Source organism: Bos javanicus, chromosome 16, assembly GCF_032452875.1.
Source record: "Bos javanicus breed banteng chromosome 16, ARS-OSU_banteng_1.0, whole genome shotgun sequence".
NCBI lineage: Eukaryota > Metazoa > Chordata > Mammalia > Artiodactyla > Bovidae > Bos > Bos javanicus.
Genome location: NC_083883.1, coordinates 71489431 through 71511841, shown reverse-complemented (window position 1 = coordinate 71511841; position 22411 = coordinate 71489431). Strand labels below are relative to the sequence as shown.

Below are 22411 nucleotides of genomic sequence, written 5' to 3'. Positions count from 1 at the left end.
TAATGGACAGGGAAGCCTGGCATGCTGCAGTCCATGGGGTCGCAAAGATTCAGACACAACTGAGTGAATGAACTGAACCAAACCAAACCGATAACAAAGTAAGTGTTACTAGGTTAATGTTTATTGTCAAACGCAGTGACTGTGATAATTTTAGCCAACTTCAGCCTGCATTTGCTTCCCCCTCTCAGTTTATCCCATTGGCTTGGGACACTTTGAAAGGGCAGGGGACATGTTAGAAGGTAAATCAGAATTCAACAAGGGTGAGGTATTCAAAGCCATAAGTATAGAAATCCCATACAAATAAATCAAGATCTTAACTGTTTTACAAAGACTTCAAAATTGGTACTTTAGAGAGCCAAAGGCAAATTCCAAAATGTCTCTTAGGAAAATTGTTACACATTTTTCAAGGTAAGAATCGAGTTATTTAAAAATATGCATGATCCACATTTTTAGCAATGTTAGTTCTGTTGCTGGATTTACAAAGTTTATATTCTTTTTATTTCTTTGTGTTTTACAAGATGCACTTAAGTGGAAAACAGAACTGAATTCAAAGGTGTAACAAGTGTACATATCTCTTAAGTTCAATATTATATTTTTATTGGATTTTATTCTGTAAATGATGAAAAACCAATGATGGTTATCACAAGAAGAAAAGATACTATGAGTGCTTTAATAGTCACTTTGGCTGTAATGCAAAGAATGGATAATATAATAGTATTAAAGATGGGAGGGTATTATAGGAGAAGGTAGATGGAGAAGGTGTAATACTCTAGGTTAGGAGACTGCTTAACGGAAGTCCAGATTCCTGGGTCCTGACCCTGGAAATTCTGAGATGGTAGGTTTAGAGCTAGTTCTCATAAACCTAAGTGAGAAAAAGACCTGACTGGGAGTGAGAGCATCAAAGGGAAGATACCCCTGATGCTAAATCCTTTAAAGGAGTATCAGGAACTCCTAAAGTTACAAGCTCATGCTTCATTTTTACCACAAATGAATACTGGCTCACCTGGATCAGGGTCATATTTTAGGTCCAACAGATGTACAACAGGGTGGTACTGCTTCTAAACATAAAATAAAACAGATTTAAATTAACAACTAGGTGACTTACAGAAACATTTTCTTTGGCTAATATAAATAAATATTAGTTAGCAGTATCATTCTTTTGCCAAAAAAAACCCAAAACAAAACAAACGTCCAAATTAGATCCTGTAGGGAAGGGAGGAGAAAAGAACAGATCAAATTAAGCCTGATTTATACCTTTTAGAGTACTGCCACCTACTGCATACACTAAGAAGCAGCAACATAAAGAAGCATACAAGCAAATTAAAGGCATAGTGACAGAATCTTAAAGTATAAGGTAGTTTTCAAACTATTAACGGACTGTTTTTCAAAAGTTCATTTTAAGACAAGTGGTTAGAACTTGAACTCATATTCACACAGAAATCTGTTTTTAAAAGTGTCAGCATACTAATGCCTACCTGTGATACACTGGGACTGCAGTAGCAGAACTCTAAGAACAGGATCCATAATTCAGGCAAAAAGGAAGTGGAAAATGTCCTTTCTCATGCCCAAAGCAGCAGGAGCCAAAAAAGTTTTTTGTTTGTTTGTTTTAAAGCTGTCTTTAGTATCCTCACCCCATTCATTTTTGCATCAATTTTTAAACTTCCACAGCAACACCCCATCTAGGTCAGCAAACTTTCTTTTATGTAATACTGACTACAGGTTTTTTGATGGAGAGGGTGGGAGCAGGGAGGAAGGGTAGTAATAGGGAGAAAGATACTGGAAAATAAATACATTTTGAATGTTTTTCCTGAGGAAACTTTAAAAGTAGATGAGGGAGATAGGAGTGGGGTATTTCTTGGAGAACTGACATTTCTATGGAAGAAATAAGAAAAATTTTGCTTATAACTATTTTTTCTCATAGAATGATAAGTAAAATATTTTAGATACAGTACCTGCTTCACTCTCTGAAGCAATTCCTGAAAACTAAGCAACTGGAAAATTTATATGTGAGTATGCTAATTTCAAAAAGTAAGGACAAACCGTTAAGCAAAACTGAAAGCCACATTTATGTCTCACTCCAGAGGCAATGCCATTCCAGCAAACCTCCTTCTGCCTCGTCATAATTTTTGGAGCAAAAGAAATTACACACAATTCATAAAGCAAATTTTGGCATTATAAACAGGTAGTCTCAATCTTCATCACCAAAATACATAGCAAAGACAAGAGTCTCCCAAAATACGTAACTATATACAAATAATGTGCCAAATACAAATCACAAATAGAAGAGGCTTAAAAAATAAATTTCTTTCTCCTTCCTGGACTCAGAATTAAGTTATTGTCAGTCTTCCATCTTCAAATCCTACTTTATTATCAACAGTATTGAAAACCTAGAGTGACTTAGAAAGGGGAAGTTTTATAATAGACAAGCAGTAGTAATTCAGGCATGAAAAACAAAGAAACCGAAATATCATTTATCTCCACTTGATCTTTAACTTTTTTACTGTAGTAAAACAGACATTACATAAAATTTACTATTTTAAAGGTAAATCATCTTACCAGAATCTCTTGTTGTGCCTTTATGATTTTGATGACATATTCAAGGATCTTTCTGGGATACTGCTTACGTTTTGTGGCTAAATCAACTATGATTTCATCAAACTGGTCTTCAAGGACTTTGATATCAGAATCTATTTCAAGTGAAAAAATAATATAAAAAATTCCTTAAAACACAGTTTATATTCTATATGAAAATGTAACATAAATAAACAAAATTTAGAAAACACAAAATTTAAGGAAAACAAAAATGGCAAGTTAATGGATGCCTCACTTTGGTGACTGATTCATCTACTCATTTAAAAGTCAATTATTTATTGAGCCCCTGTGGGAATCCAAGCCCAAATCAGAGAAATACAAAGATGATTAAAAAAAAAAAGACAAAATGAGGAAAAACTTACAGGACAAAGGAATTAGAAGAAAAGTTATCAAATAAAGTGTATAAAGCAAATGAACTAATCTCTAATATAAAGCATAGCATACTGACTGGCATTAAGACAAAATCCAACAATCTAATGCCTAAAGAAGACACACAAAAATATATGTGGGCGAAAATCTACAGAATAATTTAAAGCATGCAGTATCTGTGCAAATATAAAAAGAAAAAAATGTAGAGTTTTCTATTATGGCAAAAAACTAAGACAAATTAATAATGTTATCATTATGTTAAATAAATTTTCATGAAGTCATATTAAATAAGAGACTATCTAACAATATTACATGTGTCAGTTCCAACCAATATAGTAACAATATATTCTGAAGAACTATTGATTAGAAATGAAAAGTATAGTTGTACCTGGAAGCCTTATCAGTTTATAATGTCAAGCTTAGTAAATATGAAATTAAAGATAAATACTAGTTTAAAATCTGTATCAAATAACAAATGACGTAAAACTAACCCTGTAATAGAAAATTTTAATGACAAGACAGAAAAATAACTTTAAAAAAAAGAGAGAGAAATACAAAGATGAATATAACGCAACCCCTGTTCTCTAAAAGCACATGGTTCACTGGAAGAAACTACGGATAACTGCAAAACAACTTCACAAAAGCAGTGGAGGTGTGAACAAAATGCTAGCAGGACAAAGGACAACCTGAACAGTACTATGCCTTGGGAATCTGAGACTTTAAAGAGAAAGTAACATTTGAATTGGATCTTGAAATACTGATATAAGTGTAAATAAATTGCATTAAAAAAAGGTAGGGAAAAATAATATGGAGAAGCACATGAAGCAGAGAAAACAGCATCAGCAAGATCAAGAGTCTTTAGGAAAAAGTTCTAAATGGCTGCAGGATAAAGTATAAGGAAAGAAGGATGATAATATAATGAAAGAACCACACTGAAAGCATTTAACATTTGATTTTAGTATTTCTTTGATTTGGCTAAAGCTATCTTATCAGCTGCTTTCCTGTGTTTTAAAATACAGTAGACCCTTGAACAATGTGGGAGTTATGGGCACCAACCCTTCACACCATCAAAAATCCAAACATAACTTTATAGTTTCCACATCTGTGTATTCAACCAACTACAAATCATGTAGTACTGTAGTATATATATGGTGAAAAAAAATTCCTATATAAGTGGATCCTTGCAGTTCAAATCTATGTTGTTCAAAAGTCAACTGTACTGATTCTCAAACTCCTAGAGAATGAATAATCACCTGGAGAACTTGTCAGAACTAAAAAACAGCTATACTGAGGTAAAACTGTCATACAGTGAACTGCACATATTTAAAATACACAATTTGGTAAGTTTTGACATGTGTATACCCTTGAAACCACCACCACAGTCAAGATAATGAATATAATCCTCACCCTAAAAGTTTCCTTATGTTCCCCTGTAATGTCCCCCTCCAGCTCCTTCCAAACTGCTCTCTATCCCAGGCAACCACTCACCAAATTTTCATCACTATATTCTAGTTTTCATTTCCTAGAATTTTATATAAGTGAAGTCATATAGTACACATTCTTTTGTAAGAAGGGGAGAAATTTTGATTCTCAACAGAGGTCTCTGGAATGAGGCCCAGAAATTAAGCACCTCAGATGAAATGCATGCAGGGAATACATTAACCTTATTTTGAAAATTATTTTTTATTTTTACTTATTTATTTGGCTGTATTGGATGGCATGGGGGCTCTCCAGTTGTGGCTTAGTTACCCCAGGGCATGTGGGATCTAAGTTTCTGACCAGGGAAGGAACCCTGGTCCCCTGCATTGCAAGCCGCATTCTTATCACTGGACCACCAGGGAAGTCCCTGGAAATTATTTTTTTCAAGTAGCAAACATTAAATAGTCAAAAATACTAAAAAGCTATGTCCTCGGCTTAACTGATTTTGCATCCTGTGTGTTCTGCTATGTCAAAGTCTATGGCAGAAATAGATCTATTTATCTGACTGAGTAGAGAGCTTCATTATGGAGACGTCTGAAACATGTTAAATACATACTGGGGAACATTTTGAGACACTGCTGACATACATCAGCATAAACGTACATATCAGGTAAAGATTAATGAGGTCACATATGACCTTTCATTCATCAAAAAAATATTCACTAAGTCCAACTAAATTACTTCTTCTGAGAGCATTATGAGATATAGTCATTATTACTTTGAATATTCATTTAAATGAGCAGCCTTCCCTATATTTTAATTCATTATTTTAAAAGTTCAATCACTAGCCTGAAAGGAATATTGTTACTATTTCACAATCAGCTATCAAAAACAAGTCTCCCAGGTAAATCTTCTGTGTAGAGAAAATGGTTTCTTAGCGCCACCTAATGATAAAGCTAAAAACTGAAATGTATAAATTTAGTTCAGTGTCCAACTCTTTGTGACCCCATGGACCGCAGCACGTCAGGCCTCCCTGTCCATCACCAACTCCCAGAGTTTACTCAGACTCACGTCCATCGAGTCGGTGATGCCATCCAACTATCTCATCCTCTGTCATCCCCTTCTCCTCCTGCCTTCAATCTTTCTCAGCACATCAAGTTCTTTCCCAAAGAGTCAGTTCTTTGCATCAGGTGGCCAAAGTATTGGAGTTTCAGCTTCACCATCAGTCCTTCCAATGAATATTCAAGACTGATTTCCTTTAGGATGGACTGGTTGGATCTCCTTGCAGTCCAAGGGACTCTTGAGTCTTCTCCAACACCACAGTTCAAAAGCATCAATTCTTCAGCACTCAGCTTTCTTTATAGTCCACCTCTCACATCCATACATGACTACTGGAAAAACCATAGCCTTGACTAGACAGACCTTTGTGGGCAAAGTAATGTCTCTGCTTTTTAATATTCTGTCTAGGTTGGTCATAACTTTTCTTCCAAGGAGCAAGTGTCTTTTAATTTCATGGCTGCAGTCACCATCTGCAGTGATTTTGGAGCCCCCCAAAATAAAGTCTGACACTGTTTCCATTGTTTCCCCATCTATTTGCCATAAAGTGATGGGATCGGATGCCGTGATCTTAGTTTTCTGAATATTGAGTTTTAACCAACTTTTTCACTCTCCTCTTTCACTTTCATCAAGAGGCTCTTTAGTTCTTCTTCACTTTCTGCCATGAGGGTGGTGTCACCTGCATATCTGAGGTTATTGATATTTCTCCTGGCAATCTTGATTCCAGCTTGTGCTTCTTCCAGCCCAGCATTTCTTATGATGTACTCTGCATGTAAGTTAAATATGCAGGGTGACAATATACAGCCTTGACATACTCCTTTCCTGATTTGGAACCAGTCTGTTGCTGTCTAGTTCTAACTGTTGCTTCCTGACCTGCATACAGGTTTCTCAAGAGTCAGGTCAGGTGGTCTGGTATTCCCATCTCTTGAAGAATTTTTCAGTTTGTTGTGATCCCCAGAGTCAAAGGCTTTGGTATAGTCAACAAAGCAGAAATAGATGTTTTTCTGGAACTCTCTTGCTTTTTCGATGATCCAACAGATGTTGGCAATTTGATCTCTGGTTCCTCTGTGTTTCTGAATCCAGCTTGAACATCTGGAAGTTCATGGTTCATGTACTGCTGAAGCCTGGTTTGGAGAATTTTGAGCATTACTTTGCTAGTGTGTGAGATGCATGCAATTGTGCAGTAGTTTGAGCATTCTTTGGCACTGCCTTTCTTTGGGATTGGAATGAAAACTGATCTTTTCCAGTGCTGTGGCCACTGCTGAGTTTTCCAAATTTGCTGACATAAATTTAAGCAGGGAAGAATTTGTCATTACTCTGGCATCCCCATTGGCTCAGGGGTAAGGAATTCACCTCAATGCAGGAGACGTGGGTTCAATCCCTGGGTCAGGAAGATCCCCTGGAGAAGGAAATGGCAACCCACTCCAGTATTCTTGCCTGGGAAATCCCATGGACAGAGGAACCTGGCAGGCTACAGTCTATGCTGCTGCTGCTGCTGCTAAGTCACTTCAGTCGTGTCCGACTCTGTGCGACCCCATAGACAGCAGCCCACTAGGCTCCTCTGCCCCTGGGATTCTCCAGGCGAGAACACTGGAGCAGGTTGCCATTTCCTTCTCCAATGCATGAAAGTGAAAAGTGAAAGTAAAGTTGCTCAGTCGTGCCCAACTCTTAGGAACCCTATGGACTGCAGCCTACCAGGCTCCTCCATCCATGGGATTTTCCAGGCAAGAGTACTGGAGTGGGGTGCCACTGCCTTCTCCGGCTACAGTTTATACGGTCATAAAAAGGTGGATACGACTTAGCGACTAAACAAATACGTACTGGGTTGGCCAAAAGGTTTGTTTGTTTTTTCCCGTAACTAGCTCTAGTAGTGCTTAATTGTCTTAAATTTCATTAACAATTTTGTTAAGAGTGTACTGTGACAGCTGTCATATCAGGGTGTATTTTAAAAAAAAGCTTATCAATTGGTGAATTTTTGAGTAGCCATTTTAATATTGATCATATTAGAAGAAAGCAACATTTTCAGCATATTATGCTTTATTATTTCAAGAAACATAAAAATACACCTGAAACACAAAAGAAAATTTTGTGCAGTGTATAGAGAAGATGCTGTGACCAACTGAACATGTCAAAAGTAGTTTGTGAAGTTTCATGCTGGAGTTTTCTAAAGGGACAATGCTCCATGGGTAGGTAGACCAACTGAAGTTATGAGCGATCAAATTGAGACATTAATCGAGAACAGTCAACATTACACCATGCAGAAGATAGTCAACATACTCAAAATATCCAAATCTAGCACTGAAAATCATTTGCACAGCCTGGTTATGTTCATCACTTGATGTTTAGGTTTCGCATAAGTTAAGCGAAAAAAACCTTCTTGAGCATATTTCCATATGTGATTCTCTAATGAAACATAATGAAAAATGTCCTGTTTTAAAGCAAATGTGACAGGAGATGAAAAGTGGATATTGTACAATAGTGTGGAACAGAAGAGATTATGAGGCAAGTGAAATGAACCACCACAAATCACACCAAAGGTTGGTCTTCATCCAAAGGTTATGTTGTATATATAGTGGGACTCAAAGGGAGTCCTCTATTATGAGCTCCTTCCAGAAAACCAAGCAATTCATTCCAACAAGTGCTGCTTCCAAGCAATAGGTGAAAAGTGTCTGGAATCAGTCAACAGAAAACACATCATCTTCCATCGAGATAACCCAAGACCACATGCTTCTTTGATGACCCGACAAAAACCATTACAGCCTGGCTGGGAAGTCCTGATTTCATTCACTATATTCACCAGACACTGCACCTTCAAGTGCCCATTTCAGTCTTTACAAAATTCTCTTAATCGAAAAAATTTCTGTTTCGTGGAAGACTGTAAAAGGAACCTGAACAGTTCTTTGCTTAAAAAGATAAAAAGTTTTGGGAAGATGGAATTATGAAGTTGCCTGAAAAATGGCAGAAGGTAGTGGAACAAAACAATGAATATGTTGTTCAGTGAAGTTCTTGATGAAAATGAAAGACTGTCTTATTTTTTACTTAAAAAACCAAAGGAACCTTTGGCCAACCATATACTATGTGCCAAGCCAAGTACTGAAGATATAGTGATGAGAAAAATATATATATTCCCTGCTCTCAAGGAACTTACTTTTTAATTCTTTTTAAAAAAATACATTTATTTATTTGGCTACACCAGGGCACAGCTGCAGCATGTGTGATCTTTGATCTTCATTCGGGCACGGGGGATAGCCCTCTCAGAGTAGAGGGGCAAGGAGAAAGTTGGTCTCACTTGTATATTCATTCTTTCATTTGTTCACTCATATGCACAATAATCTCAGTGAACAAAACACAAAAGCCTCTGCCCTTGTGAAACTTACTAATTGATTCTATGTATTAGATCAAATACAAACCCTATTAATTCTATCTTTTGAACATCTCTCGAACCCATCTTTCTTTTCTCTTTCTTAGGGTGGTCTTCACCGTCTTTGGCTGTGTTATTGCAATAACTGCCTAAGGTCTGAGAGGTTCTCCCTTGAATTTCTCCCTTCTCCAATCTGTCCCGGACACAGTCAGCAGTTAGATTCTAAAACACACACTTTTTCTTGTTACAGTAGTGCACCCTTATCTGTGGTTTCACTTTCTGCAGTTTCAGTTACCCATGGTCAACCACAGTCTGAAAATATTAAATGAAAAATTTCAGAAATAAACAATTCCTAAGTATTAAATTGTGTGCCATTCTGAGTAGCATGATGAAATCTCAGGCTGTCCTGCTCCATCCCACCCAAGACATGAACCATCCCTTTGTCCAGTTTATCCTGCCCATTAGTCATTTGGCAGCCACCCTGATTATCAGATCCACTATTGCAGTATCTCTGTGTCTGTGTTCAACCAACCCTATTTTACTTAATAATGGCCCCAAAGCACAAGAGTTCTCAACTATTTCCCCTCAGAGTTATAAGGGGGGGAAAGGGACAGAGAACATCCAGGTTTCAGCCATCCACTCATGCTGTCAACCTGTCAGAAAATACACATGTTGATCTATAAACTGATGAATCATACACTAAAGGCAGTCTGGACCGAACAACACAGCAGTTCCAAACTGACTTCACAGAACAACAGTCACATAAACACCCAGTAAAGGCTGTCTAGTTTGAAAATACTCCTAGGTGATTCTGATATGCTGACTTTCCCCACTAATTGGCAATCACTCTGATAACAGTTGAAAAATCTGATGTTGTTTTTTCCATTTTAACATGTAAACCACAAAGTGAACTCTGGGTGTCTTTGAAGAGGTAATTATAATGATGCCAAGGAGTAGAGAGTAAAGTCTTCTGAGCAAAGAATTATCTTAATGCTGAGAAGAAAAACTATAGCCATAGAGAATTACTTGACAGGGCTTGGAATAAGCTCAAAGGTTTAAGTGGTTAATCTTAACAGCTAGCAGAGACATCAGTCTACACTGGTCAGATCGCTGCACTATCACTGTGGCAACCAATAAGGTCGCCTGACAGTCCTCCTGTCAGGACAGCCCTTTTCCTGGACATTGCTGGAGAATTCTGTCTCTCTTCCCACGCTGATCATTCTTTTTCTACTACATTTTTTTCCTTCCTACACTGACCATTTTCTATTAAAACTTGAATTTCTTTAAATATGTCACCTTTATTAGGTAGGGTGCAATCTAGTCTGCCTAGACCAGCAAAATATTCTGTCTTTTTAAGGAGGTTTCTGCAAATATTAAACTCATTCTTTATATGGTACTTACACAGTCTAACTTCACATTTCTAAGAGTATTTCACTATCTACTCAAAGGATCAATTATAAAAATATAATTTGATTTATAAAGTATTAAGCATAGGAATATGCTTAATTCTCTGGGCCTGCTTCTTCATCTCACGATAGTTCTCTGGTATTGTATTTTCCAATAAGCTACTGACAAGGGTACTTTTGAAGACTGATCAGATGAAAGTCTTGTGGGAATGCCAGATAGCATATATAAAGGATCATGGTAACCACTATGTTTTTTGCCTCAGTGTATGACCTTAATAGTATTCTAGATTAATTTTCTCTTTTCTTCCAGTAAAGGAACTCTGCCAGTAAAGAGGTGACATTGAAAACAGGTAGGAATTCCCTGGTAGTCCAATGGTTAGGACTTCAAGCTTCCACTACAGGGGGCATGGGCTTGATCCCTGGTTGGGGAACTAAGATCCTAGAAGGAATCTTCCATGTGACATGGCAGGAAATAAAATGGAATGGCTACAAAAATAACTCAGAAATGAATGACAGAGGGACAAAGTGAAGTCACATACCCATAAAGCAATCGTCTGAAGCTTCCTGCCATGCTTGCCCATTAATGCTGACATTCTCTTGCACAGCCGATTCGAAAGTCTGCAATAAAGTCACAAAAATCAAGTCACTGAAAATAACTTTAAATACTGAATTCAAACATTTGGACAATTCAGATTTGTGACAGAGAATATAAAAAAAGTAGATGACTAGATTACTAGTATGCTTATGCTTTTCAATGAAGTGAGATTCCATTTGAATCACTTATTCTACCTACATTTTAGTTCCAACAGCCATTAAGAGAATGAGAAAATGTGATGAAAAGTTTTACAATATTGGTGCAAACAAAAAGAATTTACTTACTAAATGAAAGGAAAGTGAAAGTGAAGTCGCTCAGTCGTGTCCAACTCTTTGCGACCCCATGGACTGTAGCCTACCAGGCTACTCTGTCCATGGGATTTTCCAGGCAGTAGTACTGGAGTGGATTGCCACTTCCTTCGCCAGGGGATCTTCCCAACCCAGGGATCGAACTCAGGTCTCCTGCATTGTAGACAGATGCTTTACCATCTGAGCCACCAGGGAAGTAAATGAAAGGAAAACAAGCTAACAAATTGGGCTCAAATGAATCTCAAGGGTATAAGTAATACATTTGCTGCTGAATGAGGGTCAGTGTTAACAAGTGGGAAAATACACAGGCTTAAAACAAAGTGAAATTAATTTCTACTTTACAATGGACTGTATTTTGGGGGAAGGGGGGACTGCGTTGGGTCTTAGTTGCAGCACACGGCATTTTCATTGCATCACTGGGGATCTTTCACTACAGTAAATGGATTTACACAGACTCTCTAGTTGTGACACTTGGGATCAGTGTTTCAGTGCTTGGGCTTAGTTACTCTACAGCATGTGAGTTCTTCCCGCACTGGGGGTTGAACCCACATCCCTTGCACTGCAAGGCAGATTCTTAACCACTGGACCGACCACCAGGAAAGTCCTAGGACTCTTTTTTTTTTTTTGAGATATACTTTGAAGTATGTAATGATAAAATGACATGAGAGATGCAATTTGCTTTAAAATAAGAAGTATAACATATTTTTGATAACTGCTAAATTTGGTGATGGACATATGGATGTTCACTGTGCTAGGCTATTTTTTGTAACTTTAAAAATGTTCGTAATACATTAAAAAGTAAAAAACTAAAGAAATTTGATGGTATCATCCAAATTTTAAACACACATTCCTTATAGCCCAACAATTTCACGTCTATCAATATAACCTAAAGGACCATTCTCATAAAAACATAAAGAAGATAAACTGAACATGCTTATTTCAGTTCTGTTTGAAATTATGAAATATTGAGGGAAAAATATCTAAATTCAAAATTAGGAGAATGGCTAAATATACAATATACCCATATCATACAATACTAAAAGAATGAAGTACATCTCTATATAACATTAACAAATAATAAAGACATATTCGGTTTTTTAAACAAAAAGCAGGATGTTAACAATTCATCAGCATGACACTATTAGTATTAAAAAAAAAAAAAAAAAGGAACACTTTTTAAAACAGAGAGATAGCTTTAAAGCCAAAAAAGAGAAGGATTATATCCTTCAAAATAGTAAGTTATTTCCAAGAAGGAAGAAGGATAGTGGAGAGGAATTCAAAGATTTTTGCTTTATGCTATTTTTCATAAAGAGAATACATTTTATATAATTAAAAATAAGCTTAAAATTATCCTTTAATTTAAAAATAAATTTTTAAGGAAGTAAAAAATAAGCTTAAATCAAATGATGACTGATAATTATGAGTTAGAGTATGTATTCTATACTTTAAAGATTTTTATAAAGTAAAATCCTTACTCTATCCAGTTCTATTCAAGAATTATCCAAATTGTCTTTTTAATATTCATTGTACAGTTGTATCCATTTTTTTAAATGTTACTTTATTAAGTATTAGAGAAATGCAAATCAAAACTAAAGTGAGGTATCACCGCACACCAGTCAGAATGGCCATCATTAAGAAATCTACAAAACAATAAATTCTGCAGAGAATGTACTGCACTGTTGGTGGGAATGCAATATAGACACTGTGGAGAACAATATGGAGGCTCCTTAAAAAACTAGGAATAAAACTACCGTATGACCCAGCAACCCCACGACTGGGCACATGTTCTGAGTAAACCATAATTTGTACCTCAGTATTCACTGCAGCACTATTTACAATAGACAGGACATGGAAACAACCTAGGCGTCCATCAACAGACGAAAGGATAAAGAAGTTACAGTACGTATATACGATGGAATATTACTCAGCCATAAAACCAAACAAATTTGAGTCAACTGAACTGAGGTGGATGAACCTAGCGCCTGTTATACAAGTGAAGTGAGTCAGAAATGAAAAATAAATATCATATATTAATACATATATATGGAACCTTCCCTGGTGGCTCAGAGGTTAAAGACTCTGCCTGGAATGCGGGAGACTGGGGTTCGATCCCTGGGTCCAGAAGATCCCCTGGAGAAGGAAATGGCAACCCACTCCAGTACTCTTGCCTGGAGAATCCCATGGAGGGAGGAGCCTGGTAGGCTACACTCCATGGGGTCGCAAAGATTCGGACATGACTGAGCGACTTCACGTTCGTATGGAATCTAGAAAAATGGTGCTGATGAATCTATCTGCAGAGCAGGAATGGAGACACACGTAGAGAATGGACATGTGGACACAGCAAGGGAAGGAGAGGGTGGGATGAACTGAGAGAGCAGCACTGACACACACACCCTCCCACGTGTACAGCAGATGGCTGGCTTAGAATCGACCTGGCCAGTGCAGGGAACGTGGATTCAATCCCCAGTCTGGGAAGATCTCACATGCCCTGGAAGCTGCTATATAACCCACAGAGTTCAGCCTGGTGCTCTGTGACTTCCGAGAGGGGTGGGAAGGCAGGGGTGTGGTACGGTGGGGTAGAGGGGTGGGAGAGAGATTCGAGAGGGAGGGGCTGTATGTATACTTATGGCTGATTCACGTTGTTGTACAGCAAAAACCAACACCACATTGTTAGGCAACTATCCTCCAATTAAAAAAAAAATTGTGGTAGCTGAATAATGGCCCCCAGAGATGTCTGCATTCTAGTCCCCAGGACCTGTGAATATGTCATCTCATACAGAAAAAAGGGGGGATTTTGCTGGTTGTGATAAATAAAGGATCATGAGATGTGAAGAGTGTGCTTGATTATTCAGGTGGGCCCAATGTAATCACAAGGGTCCATACCAAAAAGAAAAAGGGCAGGAGTGTCAAAATCAGAGGGAAGGGATGTGTGAGCAGAAGTCAGAGCTCTGAAGATGAAGGAAGGAGCCATGAGTGCAGCCTCCAGGAGCTGGGAAAGGCAAGGGCAGGGATACACCCCAGAGCCGCCAGAAGAACTGCAGCCCTGCCAGCACAGACTTCAGGACTTCTGCCCTCCACAACTGTCAGATAATACCTTTGCATCACTGTAAGCCACTCAGTGTGGTAACTTGTTACATCAACAATAGGAAATGAATACGCTGTCCACACCCTCTATCTCTGTTGTTTTTGGATTGTTATTTTCAATCTCTGTCCCCAGCCCACTACCCACACCCATTATAAATAAATTAAAATATTAAAAGAAAAAAATACACAGGACTTTCCTAGTGGTCCAGTGGATAAGAATCCGCCTGCCAATTCAGGGGACAGATTTGATTCCTGGTCTGGGAAGATTCCACATGCTGTGGGGTGACTAAGCCGGTGTACCTCGAGTCTGTGTTCTGCAACAAGAGAAGCCACTGCCACAAGAAACCCGCCTGCCTCTAGAAAGCCTGAGCACAGCAATGAAGACTCAGTGCAGCCAAAATTAACTAATTAATTTTTGAAAGCCTTAAATAAAAAGTCTACAGATTATAAATGCTACCCTCTTTCATGATTGGTGGGAATGTAAACTGATACACCCACTATGGCAAACAGTATGGAATTTCCTCAAAAAATTAAGAGTTGCCATATGATCTGCATCCTACTCCTGGGCATATCTATCTGGAGAAAAGTACTAAATAAAATTTGAAAAGATATGCAGGACTTCCCTGGTGGTCCAGTGGTTAAAAATCTGCCCACCATGCAAAGGGACATGACTTCAATCCCTGGTCTGGGAAGATCCCACATGCCAAGAGGCAACTACAACTAAGTCCATGCACCACAGCTACTGAGCTTAGGCTCTCAAATCGAGGAACTGCGACTATTGAGCCCACATACCACAACTACTGGAGCCCGCATGCCCTAGAGCCAGTGCTCCACAGCAAGGGAAGTCACCACAAAGAGAGCTCCGAGCATAGCAACTAAAGAGCAGCCCCCACTAGCCGCAAGTAGAGAAAGTCCTCGCGCAGCGACGAAGATCCAGCCAAATACAAAAATAAATAACTGAAAAAAAAAAAAGATGCGCATCCCAGTGTTCGCTGCAGCACTATTTATAATAGCCAAGACATGGAAACAACCTAAATGTCCATCGACAGATGAAGCATAAAGATGCGGCACATACACAATGGAATACTCCTCAACCGCAAAAAAGATGGAATAAAGCCATTTGCCAAACATGGATGGACTTGGAGATTATCACATTAAAGTGAAGAAAGTCCGACAGACAAAGATATATGATATCATTTATATGCAGAATCTAAAATATGACACAGAAGAACGTGTCTATGAAACAAAGTCACAGACATAGAGAAGAGACTTGTGTGTACAAAGCAGGAGGTGGGTGGGAGAAGGATGGATTAGAAGTTTAAGATTAGCAGATGCCAACTTTTACGTGTAAAATGGATAAACAACAAGGTCCTGATGTACATCACAGAGAACTATATTCAATATTCTGTGATAAACCATAATGGAAAAGAAAGCATATATATGTATAACTGAATCATTTTGTTATACAGTAGAAATTAACACAACATTGTAAATCAACTATACTTCAATAAAATAAATTTTAAAAAAACTATCACAAAAAATGTTACTATATTATGCAGTTTTAGATAGAGATGTCAACATTCCTGAAGCCTCCGCCTTTTATCTGTTTTCTTAATTAAAACACAAGTGAATTCCCTTGGTAGTTTAAGTCTTCACATCTTTTATCTTCTAATTTACTTTCTCATCCATTAATAAAGTATAATCGGTTAAGCAAGTTCCTCTTTTCCTGTAAGGAGAACTAATGTTCTAAGTACCTTAGCACTTCCTGGAAAGGGGTAAATGCTAAGATCATTACACAAAGAAACAAGTCTTCTCCTGTGAAACTACTACTAAAAACGTCCTCAGGTATGTCTCTATCCTTCCCTTGCTAGCAAGGGGGGAATGATATAAAAGTCAGTGTATATAATACTGGAACACAGAATCACAACCCAGGGAGTGTTCCAACATTCTTCATCCACTTAACTTTATTTTGCATTGTGGTCAGTAAAACTGTACTGCATTACAAACATTTTGACATTTCCCCCTGTATATAAATAGGTTGTGTGCTTTCTTCAGACTGGCACAAATCCTTCAATTTGTGTCTTCCCCCACGCCACCCCCCCCCCCCAAAAAAACCAACTCATCTTCTACAGAGCTTTGCAAAATACTTGAGAAAGGAAGGGGAAACGGATTATAAGGGTGGGTGTGATCTTAGTGAAGTTTATAATGGGAAGCTTCCTTACCTACTTTAGACTCGTAGAGAAAATGTTTTCGCTCTCTTTACAAGATATTCTAAAAACAAGCAAAAAGACCAAAAGCTAGCCTGGTGACTGACTTCCCGGATTCTCCTTTCTGAGTCTCTGTCTACGCCGTCCAACAGGGGACAATCGAGCCACTTTGTGGCTGCTGAAGCCTTAAAATGTAGCTAGTGGAAAAGGACATCAGGTTTAAGTTTAAGACAGATGTGAAAAGCTTGGTATGAACCAAAGAATGTAAACTAGCTGTTCCTTTTTTTTTTAATTATTACAAGTTAAAATGGTATCTTGGACACGGTTAAATAAATATCATTAATTTCACCTATTTTCTTCCTTTTAATTTCAAGTGACATACATGGCTCGCCTTGAATTTTTCGGTCGGACAGCACTGGCCTAACTAACAACACCCAGCTGCCTCCAGCATCTATCTCGTTCCCTCGCGTTCCCGGGCACCGTTAAACTCTGCCAAAACCGGCCGTGGGCTCCTCCTGACCACTAAGACCGGGGTGTGGAGAAAGCGGGTGAAAAGACAAGAGATGGCTACTGGGCCCGTACCCACTGCGCATCTCGCAGCGCGGGCTCCCGAATCTCCTCAGGCAGCGCGTCCCCGAGCTTTTGCACGAAGCTGCTGCACAGTTCTAGCATTTCCGTCACGGCCCGCTTCGAGGTGCAGCGCACACGGAAGTCTTTTCGGTAGGTGGCAGGGACCGAGGCCCTGTCTTCTGTCCCGGCCACTCTCCCCACGTCCCCCGAAGGGGAGCGAGCCACCGACCTGAGGGCCCGCTCCATACTTCCAACTTGAACTCTGGGCGGGAATTCTGAGGGCGGAAGGGCGGGTTTCCCGGGAGGAAGGAGCACACGTCCGGCCGGAAACTGAGCCCACCGCGGCACTAGCGTTCCGGCTGTGGCTCCGCCGGCGAGTCCAGGGGTTTCGGTGGCTGCTGTGATGGGGGCGGTGGGCGTAGGGCTGGTGGATTGTCACTGCCATCTCTCCGCCCCGGACTTTGACCACGTACGTGAGGGCGAGATCGGGCCCGTGGGAGCGGGGCGGGCCCCGTCCTTTACCCTTCGAGTTATTCTCCCGTGGGGCGAAGTTCCACGCGTAATGTCAACGTGTTTTACCTGCTACATTGGAAACCAGAGGCTCGTATTAGAGAAAGAAGAGGCGGTTCTGTTTTGGGGGTAAACCTCTCAAGAGGTGACGCTTAAGTTGCGGAAGAAGGACAAAGCGGTGGGTGCATGGTGGTGAGGAAAGCAGGCGGGTTGCAGGCCCCTCGACAGGACAATATTTGGCCAAGATATCTAAAGCCTGGGTGGCGTCCAATGAGCTAAAAAGAGAGAAGCATAAAATCGGACTCAAGAAGTTTGCATAGGATAGGTGAGGCACGAATTCACATTTCATTAGAATCACAATGAAAGTGAAAAGTGAAAGTGAAGTGGCTCAGTCGCGTCCGACTCTTTGCGACCCCATGGACTGTAGCCAACCAGGCTTCTCTGTCCATGGAATTTTCCAGGCAAGAATACTGGAATGGGTTGCCATTTCCTTCTCCAGGAGATATTCCCGACCCAGGGATTGAAGCCGGGTCTCCCACATTGTAGGCAGACGCTTTACCGTCTGAGCCATCAGAATCACAATGGGGATCCTGTAAAACTGTTTGTTGGGTGGGTGGGTGGGTGGTTGAAGGAGAGAGACATGATCTGATAATCCATTTAAAAACCTTTCTGCCGATGTGTGGTAAATGGATAGAGAAGAACAAGGGTTAGAAGTTAGAAAACCGGTTTGGAGGCTTTTGCAGTATTGAGACTAAAGATGATCCAGGTTGCAGGGGAGTTGTAAGCGAGAGAAGCAGATGGATTCAAGTTATATTTTGGAGATCGATTCTTAAGTACATACTGAGAGGAACTGGATGTGCAGAGAGAGGGAGAGGAAGAACTTGAGGATGCTGGAGAGAGATGGTGGTGCTGTTTACTGAGATGAGGGAAAACAAATTGGAGAAGGCAGGCAGAAGGAACAGATTTGTTGGGGAGAAAATAGTTATGCTTGGCACATGTTGAAACCTGATGTCCATCCAAGTGAAAATGTCATATGGTCATTTAAAAATTTGAATCTTGGGTTCAGAAGAGAATTACAGGCTGGAGATAAAAATTGGGGACTCACTAGCATAATGAGTATAGTAATGAGATCACTTAACGGGAAGTACACAAAGAGAAGCCTATGGTCCTGAAATCAGAGGAGAAAGAGCCAGTCAAGGAGACTTGATAAGTAGCCGACAGCTAAAGAGAAATATTTGCAGAAGCCAAGAGTAGAAAATATTTGGGGAAGGAAAGAGTAGAAAAGTGAGGAGTTTCTAATGCTACTGAAGGGTAGAGTGGGAAAGTGAAGTGTCTTTTATATTTGACAATAACAGTTTCTGTTCCAGTAGAGTGGGAACATAAGCCAGAATTTACTGAGAGAGTAAATGGAAGGTGCGTCAGCTAGGCTCTTCTCACCACCCTGTTCCTGGCCATCATTGTCAGTCTTAATGTGCCTCAACTGCATTGGTATACACAAGCAAAGGATAGTTACTTATCCATCTAAAATGATCATGATTACTTATGTTTATTTTAGGATCTGGATGATGTGCTGAAGAAAGCCAAGGAAGTAAGCCAATAGCTATATTTGCTCTTTTTTGGTTGTTTTTATTTTCCTGCTAATTTTTATCTAAGATAGTTTGAAATTTTGGTATAATATGTTGATGTTGCTTCAGTAAAACATACATTAACAATAAGCAGCATCTATTGTTTGCTATGTGCCAGACAATGAACTTAAACCCATTCTGTACATTATCTCATTTAATGTTTCTCAACAACCTTCTAAGGAAGCTACTATTTTATAGGCAGCCATTACCTGTTTTATAGATGAGGAGGCTAAGGCCTAGATTGACTTGTCCAAAGATGTGTCACTAGTAAAGTGATACAGACAAGATAGTCTGAATCCAGAACACATGCCCACAGACACCAGGCATGCCAGCTGTATAGAACAGGTTGGTCCGTCTGTCAGTTCTTGCTGCTGCTGCTGCTGCTAAGTCGTTTCAGTCGTGTCTGACTCTGTGCCATCCCATAGATGGAAGCCAACCAGGCTCCCCCATCCCTGGGATTCTCCAGGCAAAAGTACTGGAGTAGGTTGCCATTTCCTTCTCCAATGCATGAAAGTGAAAAGTGAAAGTAAAGTTGCTCAGCCGTGTCCGACTCTTAACAACCCATGGACCGCAGCCTACCAGACTCCTCCGCCCATGGGATTTTCCAGGCAAGAGTACTGGAGTGGGGTGCCATTGCATTCTCTGCTGTTAGTTCTTAAATTAGCATTATTCTGAAGATCTTGGGAAAATTATAAAAGTTTTCTGAAACATTTTGGTTTGTTTGGAGGAAAATTGTTAATTTGGGGAAGCATTTATGAAATTCATTACAACTAGCATTTTGTGGTCTTCCTTGAAACTTATAGAAATGGTTGCCATTTTTATATATAGCCATCTTTCACTATTGCAGTTTAATTAGGAGTGTGGTATTTGGAGTAACACAGGCCTAATGATCTTGGACAGGTTATATGACTCCATCCAAATGTCTCTTGATCCATGCCATGGATTACAGCAATGCCTATGTCAAAAGGGTGTGCAGATTAAATGGGGTAATATTTATACTCACTGAATATATGTCCAAAACGTAGTAGCTAATTAGTGATAGCCATTATATTGATGGAGTGTGAGTGAGCAAGGATAACTAAAAGCACAGAAAACTTTAAATTTTTATTTAGTTGTATTGGACGTATATTGAGGCTATAACTAAATTCTATTCATTTTTGTTTCAGGCCAATGTCATGGCTCTTGTGGTGGTTGCTGAACATTCAGGAGAATTTGAAAAGATTATGCAGCTTTCACAAAGGTGCTACTTCTCATAAAGAAATAGAAAAGGATGCATTTATGGTGTCATGTTTATAATATCAAAGATCATCCATTTTTAAAGAGAATGAGAAGGAAAAAAATTACATTAACAGCCTTAAAAAAATTATTTCCTACTTGTTCTTCAGAGTAACATTGTCTCCTAGTCTAATAATCCTGCTTTCTTAATTCATTCTACATTTTTAGGTATAATGGGTTTGTCCTGCCATGCTTGGGTGTTCACCCAGTTCAAGGAGTTTCACCAGAAGACCAAAGAAGTGTCACATTAAAGGTAATAGTCTTATAAAACAGGAGCCATAAAAAATGGTATTACCCTTTGACTCAGTAATCTTCCTCTTTCTGATTTTTATTCTAAAGCAATAATCCAAAAGAAAAAAATTCTATCTTCTTTCACAAAGAGGTTTATTACAGCATTATTTGTAATAGAGAAAAAGAGGGAACAGCCTAGCAGTTCAAAAATAAATAGTTAACTTATACAGTGTTAAATATGATGCTACAAGGTTAAATATAATTTTATAGAAAATGTGGGTTATAAGGTATATGTGCATGAGTGCTAAGTCATTTCAATTGTGTTCAGCTACTTGTGACCTTATGGACTCTAGCCCACCAGGCTCCTCTGTCCATGGGATTCTCCAAGCAAGAATCCTGGAGTGGGTTGCCATACCTTCCTCCAGGGGATCTTCCCCACCCAGGGATTGGACCCGCCTCTTCTGCATCTCCTGCATTTTGGGCAGATTCTTTACCCATTGAGCCATACATTGGCTCCTGTCCCTACTTAACCCACTTCAGTCATTTCTGTTACAAGCCTGACCCCTGTTCTAAAGGTTCTAAAGACTAAATATTTTCTTTAATAAAAAAAAATTCTAATTATTTTAAATCAGTCAGAATAAATCTCTCCTCCCTCCCCTTTGCCCTTCCTTTCCTTCTCTCTACCTCATTTTTGAACAGCATAGTGGAAACATCATGAGCTTTGAAGTCAGAGAGACTTGGCCTGCTGCCTTCTGCAATCTATGGCACTTAACTTTGCCAGGTCTCAGTTTCCTCGTTTGTAAATGGTGCATAATTATTTGCAGTATTCCCAGTCATAGAGTATAAAGGTATAGAATATTTAAAACCCCACAATAGAACCACTAGCTCTTAAGGAACTTAAGACCTTATGGAGGAAGTAGAATAGAGCTAAAGTCAGAAATAGACCTATGAATGTCCTTTGAAGTATTTTTACATCTATTAAAATGATAAAGACCACATATATTTATACACATTAGTGATATGAAGTAGTATTTCTATTAACAATTTACTATCCTTGACTTGCCAGAAACTTCCAAATTATTTCACAAGGAATTGAAATAATCTCATTGTAAGTTTGTTTTCCTTGTTTTTATAGATAATACATATATCCAGAAAGATTTTTTCCCTATATCTGGTCTTCATCCAAATGTGTAATTTCTTTGTCTTAAGGTTTTCTAAGTGTGCTATGTTTGCTGGGTAATCTCTCCAACTTCTCCAGTCCCTTTGAGGTCCCAGAGACACAGATTAGTTTGAACATTTGATACAGAAGATCCTTTCCTGACACTGACCTACTCAGCTATTGTCAGACACCTTCTCTGGTAACTAGGGTTATGTACTCTTAGCTCCTCTTGACAATGTTAATTCTTCTTCATTGAGTCTACTGGAATTGTAAGGCCTGGATTTATCCTCCCCCATCTTCTTTTCTCTCTCTTCAGGCGTAATTATAACATCTTCTCCTGTTCCTCGACCATCCGTTTTTACCTCCCTTTTCTTAATTCTCCTTTTTCTGATTATTCTCACTAGAAGTACTTTGAATTTACATACTCTGAAATCCTCAAAGTAATTTAAAATACGTAGAAGCAAGTTTTCCATATATTTGTTTTTCTCTTACCTTACAAGGAAACCCTTGCAGGGGAAATTCTCTTTCAGTGGAAACAGTGATATGGAAACTAGCAGTACACAGTTACTTCAGTAGTTGACAAACAGCCATATGCGTGAAATTTAGTATTTATATTGTTGAAACTTTAGGACAAAAACAGGGTA

The 22411-nt window shown here is 39.0% G+C and overlaps 2 protein-coding genes across 12 annotated transcripts in view; one reads left to right on the top strand and one right to left on the bottom strand.

Annotated features, from left to right (window-relative positions):
• NSL1 (NSL1 component of MIS12 kinetochore complex) overlaps nt 1-17315 on the bottom strand; it is a 33893-nt gene extending 16578 nt beyond the window's left edge. For both annotated transcript variants that reach the window (XM_061383543.1, XM_061383544.1), the window contains exons 1-4: nt 16980-17315; nt 10743-10821; nt 2557-2687; nt 1004-1058 (exon numbers count right to left, since the gene is read on the bottom strand). In XM_061383543.1, coding sequence (XP_061239527.1) covers nt 1004-1058; nt 2557-2687; nt 10743-10821; nt 16980-17213 — 499 coding nt within the window. In that variant the 5' untranslated portion in view covers nt 17214-17315. The remainder of the gene's footprint in view (nt 1-1003; nt 1059-2556; nt 2688-10742; nt 10822-16979) is intronic.
• Nucleotides 17316-17353: 38 nt separating this feature from the next.
• The window catches only part of TATDN3 (TatD DNase domain containing 3), a 32253-nt gene continuing 27195 nt past the window's right edge, over nt 17354-22411 (top strand). For 9 of the 10 annotated variants that reach the window (XM_061383553.1, XM_061383552.1, XM_061383555.1 and 6 more), the window contains exons 1-4: nt 17354-17436; nt 19033-19065; nt 20269-20342; nt 20546-20630. In XM_061383553.1, coding sequence (XP_061239537.1) covers nt 17371-17436; nt 19033-19065; nt 20269-20342; nt 20546-20630 — 258 coding nt within the window. In that variant the 5' untranslated portion in view covers nt 17354-17370. The remainder of the gene's footprint in view (nt 17437-19032; nt 19066-20268; nt 20343-20545; nt 20631-22411) is intronic. The other variant, XM_061383550.1, reaches the window with a different exon arrangement.